Source organism: Eleutherodactylus coqui, chromosome 5 (genome assembly GCF_035609145.1).
Source record: "Eleutherodactylus coqui strain aEleCoq1 chromosome 5, aEleCoq1.hap1, whole genome shotgun sequence".
NCBI classification, from domain to species: domain Eukaryota; kingdom Metazoa; phylum Chordata; class Amphibia; order Anura; family Eleutherodactylidae; genus Eleutherodactylus; species Eleutherodactylus coqui.
The window spans coordinates 59134096-59144756 of NC_089841.1; the positions used below are offsets into that span (position 1 = coordinate 59134096).

Sequence of the window (10661 nt, forward strand, 5' to 3'; positions counted from 1 at the left end):
TATTGGAGTTCATATGTGGAATTTATTCCCACTGTTTATTTTTTTGCACCATACAGCAGTTGCATTTTTACCCAAAGTATTCAGTGCAGTCATATCACAATGAATGAACTGTATATGAGGCTGAATGTGGTAGTGGATACAGTTCTGCCTTTATGATCACATATACATGAGTACATTGCAAACTCTTCACCTTTAAAATAAAATATCTACAATACATATTTAAGATAATCCTGTACAATATGAAGTTAAGAAACAATGTGTGCGCTAATAACCAGAGGAAGGAAAATAGTGACTAACAAGTGCATACTGAGATGAGTTTATATTATATATAGTAATAATTCTTTTTAGCAAATATTTTAATGTAATGTATGCCCTGTGTGTATTGTATTACTTAAGAAGAGGAAGAAACAGACGTAGATATTAGTATATTTATAAATGATGATAACGTTAATGATCAGAATGAAAGATATGTATAATAAACATAACAGCTATAATAATATAATTAAATATACCAATAAAGTATAACTAGAAATGATTAATATTAGTGATGTGTGTAGTTACCACACTTCTTTTACGCTATGTGTAATGGGTTTGTGTGTAATGTATGATAGCGAAGTGTCATTTTGGAAGTGTATTTATTTGATACGTATGTTACTAATCAATATAATATCTGACCTGTACGGTTGTTTAATTTTTGCTGCAAGAAGACGGAAAAAACACAACTGGGATCAATTCTTTCTACAGAATGTGGGGAACTGAAAGTCTCAGGATGCCCAGCCAAAAAGGACATGCAATGGCTTGTATGTCAACTGGGCTGTAAAGCCACAGGTTTCCTCTCTCCCTGTTCTATAAACTGTGTAATGTGTAGAACAATGCGCCTCCTTACAACACTCTTCTCTTAATGAATTACTAATGAGCTGGAATTGGACAGCAGGCTTAATTAAAGTGTAGCGCGGAGTGTTTACCACATTGTAATTGAACTCATTAGGGCTCTGCCTTTTTTTTTCTTTCTTCTCTGTCAGATTTTTAGTTGTGTTTATTGGAGGAAATATCACAAATCAATGTATGAAGAGGACACAAGAGGGAAATATAAGGATTGTCCTAGGAGTACAGCAATGAATGGGAAGGGGGTGACCAGACACAAAATAATGCACTACACAAATATCAGCAAACCTACAAGAGGGGTGCAATATGTGAGTGCACATCTACAATTACTGCAGAATATAAATGTGAAAATATATAGTTTTGCAAAATACAATCGTTTATGAATAGTATGTAGGCATATGCATAGTGTGTGTAGATAGATAGATAGATAGATAGATAGATAGATAGATAGATAGATAGATAGATAGATAGATAGATAGATAGATAGATAGATAGATAGATAGATAGATGTGTTCATGTATTTGTGTCAATTTTTGATTATGTAAATAGAAAGATACAACTATGTTTGGGTGGGGTATTTAGGTAGGTATGTATATAGCACACACTCATCTTGCATACACATTATTAAATATGTGCATATGGAAGGCTTTTACATATAATGTTCTTTATTTATAGGTCTGTGCGCAAAAGAAGTACATTTGCAGTTCACATATCACTATAGCATTATGGACTAGAACATTCCTATATGCGGATAGAATTCTCTTTCACGTAGACTTATAAATATAGAACATTATACGTAGAGAGAACCTTCCATATTACACTAATGTATGTGCACACATATAGTAACGTGTATACAAAATAACTAAATAATACCGCAAATATAGCTATTTCTGTATGCATTAAAACACAAATCCGTGTATATATATATAACGATCTAGCTGAATTGCAGCCAGACCATGTGCAGGAGACCAGGAGAAGAGAAGATGACACATGATGTGTGTACAGGCAGCCAGTCGTGGATCTCGTGGTTGTAAGGGAGGGAAGCTCAGCTTTTCTGGCTTTCATCCTCTCCAAAGGGGGGTAATAGAGCAGGAGAAGATTAAAAGAGAAGAGTAGCCGGACTTGTCTCCTTTATTCCAGGACATCTCCCAGTCCAGCAGTGGGAGGGAGGCTGTGCCCCCCTTGTGACAAGCTGGTGGCTGCCCCCGTTGCTAGTGATAGGGTAATGTATTGCACTGCTCGGGCTGACTGATAGAAGGCGTTCAACATCCGACTCCTGCACTGGAGGAAAGTGACTACAGCAGCTTCAGATCACAGACAAAAGCTGAAACCAAATGGGACTGGGGCTGATGATCTGCACGGCCAGGATCTAATGTGCATTGCACAGGGGACTGCAGCCAGCAAGCATCGGATCACAGCACAGGTACTGTACATAGATAATCTCATACTGACTCTCTGATTACAGCACAGGTATCACTAGTGATTAGAAAACACCGCTATCCCAGCTTCGAATATACAGCACAGGTACTGTCCACAGCTAACCTAGTGCTGACTGTACCAGTATTGCATAGTGGGACATGGGACTGACTATACCCCTCTTCCCCCTTGATCAGAGAATAGGTACTTACACTGATGACCTAGTTCTGACTATACCTTCAGGCTCTGTACATAAATGACCTGGTGCTGACTGCACCCTGGGATCACAGGTACTACACACTGAGGACCTGGTGCTGACTACATCTCCAGGCTCTGTACATAGATGACCTGGTGCTGACTGCACCCTGGGATCACAGGTACTACACACTGACGACCTGGTGCTAACTGCACCTCCAGGCTCTGTACATAGATGACCTGGTGCTGACTGCACTCTCTAATCACAGGTACTACACACTGATGACCTGGTGCTGACTACACCTCCAGGCTCTGTACATAGATGACCTGGTGCTGACTGCACCTTGTGGTTCTGTGCATAGATGACCTGGTGCTGACTGCACTCTCTGATCACAGGTACTATACAGTGATGACCTGGTACTGAATGCACCTTCTGATCACAGGTACTATACACTGATGACGTGGTGCTGACTGCACCCCCTGATCACAGGTACTATACGGTACTATAACTGATGACCTGGTGCTGACTGTACCTCCTGATCACAGGTACTAAACAATGATAACCTGGTGCTGGCTGTACCTCCTGGTTCTGTACACAGATGACCTGGTGCTGACTGACACAGGTACTACACACTGATGACCTGGTGCGGCAGTAGACACAGGTAATATCTCAGGTACGGTTGTGTACCCAGTGACGTGGTGCTGCCAGCTCTCCTTTTGTAGATTCATCCCCTCTAATTGCCAAGATTGATTTCTGCTATTTAAATGTGAGATTTTAATTGAAGGCTGGATTGTAAACAGCTCGCCCCCTGACCAGGCAGATTGAGGTAATTGTGTGTAATTTGGTTGCCAAAAGATTAATCGCTGAGGCTGGGCCGATTTGATTAAGTCAATTAATCTCTGATTACAGTGTTCAAGTGTCATTTGGCATAAGACAGACCATCTCAGGTGCTTCTTGTAGTTGAGTGATCTTAGCAATCAATTGGAGGGCAAACATCAGGATCTGGGAAAGTATATCCATGCAGAACACGAGCAGCACTCAGATCATGAAGATTTTCTATCCTTATCTATCTATCTATCTATCTATCTATCTATCTATCTATCTATCTATCTATCTATCTATCTAACTTTATATTTTACTTAGTTATATATCGTTTCATCTTGACTTACTCCCAGTATAATTATGCAGTAAATCGCATTATTGTTCCAAATGTCCAGGTAATCCTCAAAAAATTAGGGCCTTTTTATTTATTTTGTTACTGAGTTTTTAGGTTTAATTTTAGTTTTATAGCATTGGGATAACCACATAAATCTTAACCTAATAGTTGATTTAACTCTCAGCTCTGTACCTTCCAGCCTTGGGGTGAGCTGTTGATTCAGCACCACATTCCATATCCTTTATATACACCGCAGTCCATGGTTTATACAGCTGTGTGCATTACTTTTACTGGGGTCACTTACCTGAGGCCTATTAATTGATATTTGGAGGGTGGGGCAAATCATAGTTCAGGGAGATCAGACAAGTCTGTTACTTACTTCTGTATACTTTGACATATGATGACAATGGCTAATCAAAGGTACTTTTCTGGTTGCTAAATGTATACTTTGGATTGTTCAACAATGTATAATTTGAATTGGATACCCGTACTTCTTCACATCAAGCCAATGTAATTTACGCAGCTTGGATGAGTAGGAATGATACTATGTAGCCTACACCATATATGATGCTATGCTCTTTCTACTCTAATACTTCAGTTTAATATATATCCATATATTTATTTACCTCTCTATATATATTTATACACACACACATATAAATATATATAAATATATATATATATATATATATATATATATATATGTGTGTGTGTGTGTGTGTGTGTGTGTGTGTGTGATATAGGTTCATTCACACAGAGTATAGGTGTGACATATTCGTCTGAATAATATTCTCATTATAGGCCCTGACTTGTATGTGTGCTAAGATAAGATACTAATGCTATATTAAACTAATCATATGTTATTGCATCATATAAGTGAATACTCTACTAGATGATAATACGACAAAATATAAAGAATACTGTACAAATGATAGACAATATATTGTATATTTTGTACAATATACTATTAACACTATACGATAACACATTACATAATACTACATTAGTAAATATGTTATGATTGTATAACAACATTCAAAATAAACTAAATTATATAGAATTTATTGATAATATACTATTCTAAATATACATAATATACTAAATAATATACAATTTACTGCTATCTATCCTGTAGCAACAGTTTATACTAACAGACTAATGTTATACAATACACTATAGTTTCACTATAATAGAGGAAAATGCTATAAATTATACTGTATTATACTATATTACAAATGTACGGATCCTGTTATGACATGGAGGGCTTGCCTTCATAAATAAATTATGAAGTAGATATTAACAAGTTAAACAGGAAATGCATAATTGCCTAGATGTAGATGAAGACAGAGATTAGATAGATAGATAGATAGATGTTCGTTGATAATTCTGTGATATTAATTAACCAAGAAAGGAAAGTTATTTCCTTGAGGAAAAGTTTTTATACTGAAAATATAAAAAAAGGTGATGAGAAGGAGGAGGGGAAGAATATTAGATAGTTCCAATGTAAAAAGTTTTCTATTTATATTTTACATCTTTTTTATAACTCGCAAAGGCAGGAAATCAGGTGTCAATACTACAAGGCACTTTGTAATATACCACTCGAGCCAGGGCATTGGGTGTAGAACACTGTCATAGTGTACATGGTGCAGTCACAAGTGTCCAGGACATAGAAGGGGAATTAGTATAGTTGTGGGATATGTAAGTACTTCTCGCAAGGACCCCAGGAAGCTCTGCTGTGAATTCAGAGCAGTCATTAGCAGGCAGCTTTAAGTGATTGTGAACAGTAAGTAAAGAAATCTCTTGATTGTAATACTCTCTCGCAAAGCAATAATATCCCAGTGGGTGGTCATCAGTAATGATGGATGCAGCTTTATAATAGCAGCCCTGAAACTGCTTTTGGAAAGCGAATCTCCCTCTTATTTCCTTCTATCCAGTTGCAATAGTTACTTAGTGATTTGTTCAGGAGCAGCATAGTAGGTAGGAGTCATCCCACATCTGCTGATTATTAACAGATTCCATTCAAGTCTCTCATTAACTTTACATGGTTATACTCCAAGAATATTCATTCGTCTTCTTAATTGTTACTTTGTAGCCACTGCAATTCCTGCACCATAGAAAACACCTCGGTATGGATTTCTGCTGCTTATGATTAGTTGTGGTATAAGGAGGCATTTCTTAGATTTCACTTTTGGTGCTCTGTGCAGGATTTCTGGTGCTGGGAATCAGAAAATAATCCAATAATGGAAGAATTCTCATTTGATTTGTTTTAAAAGATTGCAAAGTAGGTATTATTATAGTCTACTTTGGTGGAGAAGATTTAGGTCTGCTCCTATATCCTATAGCTCCTATATACTGCATTATCTATCTATCTTTCTATTCATCTCTAATATCAATCTAGCTAGCTAGCTATGTTTGAAAAAGGTTCACTTTGTGTAACTAAAACGATATATTTAAGCCCAATAAATAACACTATGATTTGGGGGTGATTGGGGGACCCAGAATGCCATGTATGTAGCTTTCAGACTTGCTATTGTTAAACCTGGCCAGAGGTTATTCAGAATGACAGACAAAGCCTGGAGTGCTGTGGCCAAATGAGCCCCAGACTTCTCCAGATGGGACCATCGCCTTTGTAGATACCCTGTATTGTAAAAATAAAGCATCTCTACCACAGTCGTAACATAATTAAAAGCATAGAGGAGTAATAACAACAATCATCAGGGTAATTGGGGGGCACTTGATCATTTAACTTGCTGAGTGTCAAAACTCCCCAGTTTGCAATATGGTAGAGTTTCCCGAAATCTACCAGATCAGGATATACTTAATGAGACAATAATAATACAAATAAGAATAAATAGCAGTACTGTAATTAAATGGCAATACAATAAGAATAAAAATACATGCTATTTAGAATACAATATAATAAACAGTACTAATTAAAATGGCAATACAGTAAGATTAATAATACATACTATATACAATAATAAATAATAGTAGTAATCAAAATGGCAATACAGAAGACTGATAATACATACGATATTCTAATAATAATGCAAAATAATAATGATTATAATAATGCTGATGCAACATTTAATAATGATAACTTTTATAACTTAAATTAACTATATTTTGGAATCAGTTATGTTATCCAGGTCACAAATATGATCTATGTTAGAAAATATTCAGTGCATTGCATACCCCCAAAATGATACGTCTTTGTAATTTCTCTAGAATAGAGAAAGAAGAGAAAGTATTGTTTCTTTTGTAAAAAAAAATTAGATTCATAAGCTTTTCAGCCACCTACAATAACACCTTGTGAGATTACATCACATCACAACGTTATGCATATGTTATTATTTGCACATTTTCTTATTTAAAATAAAATATTGTGTATATTATTAGAATTGTTATATCAAGTCGAATGATACACCCCCAATTCTGGAATAGAATATATATTGACATCGTAAAATCGCAGTGGTGTTGGCCACGTACTGTAACATCTTCTCTGTAAGTCCATCTCTCCATTTTCTGCCTTCCTTGGTTTATTTTGTGGTCTGGAGTGACACGTTAATTACGTCTATATTCAAGCCGTCAAATGTAGTCGGATGGATATTGACGGATTGCGGCATTTTGGAGTAATGCCACTGAATCTTTTGTGTTGATTTAGGTCACATTGCCCCCCTCTTTTGTTAATCATAGGCTGGACATTTAGCAGTTCTCGATTCCACTTCTCTGCAAGGAATATATCCCGATAGATACATCCAGGAAATGTCGCATAATAAAGCGGTACACACGCATTTGCGGTCATGTATTAAAAATTAATTCTAAAAAGAGTCAGAGAGCCTTTGAAAATCGTCCTTTCCAATATAACTGTAGATATGACTTCAGTAAATTGTAAAATGTGCACAATAATTCGCATAATTAATATTTAATACATATATAATATATATTTTTTGTGTAATTATATAAGTAATTCAAAAAGTGGCTCTTCTGCCCCAAACAAGTTTTAAAGTGTCCCTCTTAACATGTATGGAGTAGGTCGTTTGTCATGCCATAAGATCAGAGGTTTTGTATTCAGTAAACTGCGACAGATTCATCATATTAGGGAATTGTCGGGGAGTTTTATGAAAACAATGATTATGAACGCCGCTCACTATTTACTGCACTGTGTTATCTACCAAATATCTGTGAATTATCTATCTATCTATGAATTATCCATCTATATATCTATGAATTATCTATCCACTTATGAGTAATCAATGTGTCTCATGTATGTATCTATAATGTGTATTTAGGTATATACATGTAGCTATAGCGATCTAGATAGCTTGCTAGATAGATAGATAGATAGATAGATAGATAGATAGATAGATAGATAGATAAGATATCCTTATGAATCTTTCCATTCACTTAAAGCAACTATAGTTATTAAATTACAAGAATAAAAAGTTATACTAAAGTTTATTTTTTAAATGACAAATTATATTGAAGTATATTAAAGTATCCATAAGATTTAAATAAAACCCACAAGTAATAATCTTAAAAAGTAAAGAATAATAAAAACAATTTTAAAAACTATTAGAATAGTAGTAGTAAAAATAATAGTAATGATAATAGTAGTAAATAACACAATAGCATAATACAGAAATAAATAAAATAATAAATAACAATAAAAGAACTAATAGAATTATAGTAATACTACTAACAATATAATAAAATGATAAAGCATGCATGAAATGTTACGTTTTTAGCTTATAGTATAATAGCATGACATTTCTGGTCTTCTAGCTGTTGTAACCCAGTAGAAGGGGCAGTCGGGAGCAGTCACAATTATGTAGCAGATAATCTTTCCAGCACATTAAGGATTATCAGATCTATGTCTATATATGGATGACATTTGAGGTGAAGGCAGATCAAAGAATGTCATGAATATATGATGGAAGTCCCAGGCTGGAAGGGGTTAATAGAAAAAAAGGTGATGACGTCACTTGGAGCTGTAGTAAGAAGATAGGCTCAGTGGTTGGAGCTTCTTCATAGTGAAGCTCAGACTCCTGAACTTGGAGTCACAAGAGGAAGAAGATCATTAATAGAGAGGAGACCCTGGATATATGTCACATCAAGCTGCCGCCTAAGGAGCTTTCCTGTGCCCCTGCACCCACATCATGCCCAGGTGTGCCCGGTGAGGGATCTGCTCTTCAGCAGGTAGATCATTCTGTTATATCTGCATATCCCTATGCTTTGACTTGCATTGCTGTGCTTATACGGAGTGTGGGCTGGTTACGGGATTAGCGCTAGGGAATAGTGTCTAATGCAGTGATATAAGTTTTGGACTGGGCAGGAACTGCCCTGATAAAGGTATATGACAGCTTAGTTGTACTATGTATCCAGCTGTATTGTGTGGGGTGTGAGCTGGAATACCTTGGGGTTACCTGCAAAACACTTAATAAACTAAGCTCTGCTGCATCATTCAGTATAATAAGATACGTATGTGTGTGGTTTTCAACTAGATTGTTTAACTGACACAATGAAATATATTGATATACACAAATAATGCTATGTATTTGTGATATATATCCATAGCATTATTTCTGTGTGCTGCATTGTGTAAAGTCTTACATGTTTTTTTGTCTCAAGCACTCCCATGATTAATTAGAACAGAGAGGACATGCCTGTATTGCAGTGTCCCACTACACATTGTATATATTTGTCATCTCTTTACCAGCCTATTTTCCGATGCTTGTGAATAGCAACACACATATCATATCATAATCGGGGGTCACTGAATGAGGAAAGTAATTCAGTCATTCATTGTGTTAAATCAATTTCAGCAGGTAAAAATAAGGAAGCAAATATTATGAAACTGTCATGTGCAATTCTAGTAAAAAAAAGAATCACAGTAAAGGAAAACATATAAAATGTATCATATATACCTGTATGTACTAAAGATAAGGTGTTAAACAATAATATGCAAGAAGGAGTCATAATAGTTTTTATTTGTTTATTTTTATGATGATAATATAAATATTTAATTGACCAAAGTTACAACTAATGATTATTCTTTTTGTGCTTATTACAGATATCGTTATGCTTTATGTGGTATACTGTATGTAAATATGTTTTATTTTACTTTTATTTTTATTCTTTATCATTATTATATTTTATTTATTAACGCTTATATTTAATGTTTATATTTATTGTTTTATTAATTTATATTTTGCTATATTTACATGTATTATTGATTTTATCATTTTTATTTGCTTATAGCTTTAGTTTCTACTTAGTTATATTTATATGTATATACAGATAGAGTTTATGGTGATTTTAGAAAAGTAACATTAAGGGTGGCTTCAGACACAGCATTTTTTGGAAAACATACTTGCAGATTTTGGTGCACTTTTTTGAGCCAAAGTTAAAAGTAGATTTAAAAAGATTGAGAGCTTTAAATAAAGGACGTCTACTTCTCCTTCCTGCTGGATGCATTTCTGGCTTTAGCTAAAATAAATTGCGTTTTAAACAAGTGTGTTTTCAAAAAAATGCTGTGTATGAAGCCGCCCTTAAGGTTAGGTTTTACTGGTTGTATTATATATATATATATATATATATATATATATATATATATATATATATATATATATATATATATATATATATATATTTATTTATTTATTGAATATTCACACAAAAAAGAAAATATTTATAATCCAGATTTAGCAAAAGGAAAGTGAAAACAGAAATTAGGAAGTGGATTATACATGAATATACATTGCCTATAATCTCAGGACACAAATATGTCCTTATTTTATTCCTGAGCCTCATCCTGATCTAATGAAAACAGTTCTGGGTTATCCACCACAGTAAGGAGGTTAATTGCATTTTAATTAATAGTTACATTACCAGGAACCTTTGCTTTGTACATAGAGTACCCTGTAGCAAAAGTCTGCATTACCTATTGTTTACACATGCAAATTATGGATACAATGTAATGACATAATACAACTCCAATTCCCAAAA

At 34.7% G+C, this 10661-nt stretch overlaps 1 protein-coding gene across 4 annotated transcripts in view; it reads left to right on the forward strand.

Moving 5' to 3' along the window:
- The first annotated feature begins 2203 nt into the window (after window positions 1–2203).
- SKOR2 (SKI family transcriptional corepressor 2) overlaps window positions 2204–10661 on the forward strand; it is a 42520-nt gene continuing 34062 nt past the window's right edge. For 3 of the 4 annotated variants that reach the window (XM_066601840.1, XM_066601841.1, XM_066601842.1), the window contains exon 1: window positions 2204–2308. In XM_066601840.1, coding sequence (XP_066457937.1) covers window positions 2258–2308 — 51 coding nt within the window. In that variant the 5' untranslated portion in view covers window positions 2204–2257. Of the gene's footprint in view, window positions 2309–8754; window positions 8853–10661 lie in introns of those variants that run through there. The other variant, XM_066601843.1, reaches the window with a different exon arrangement.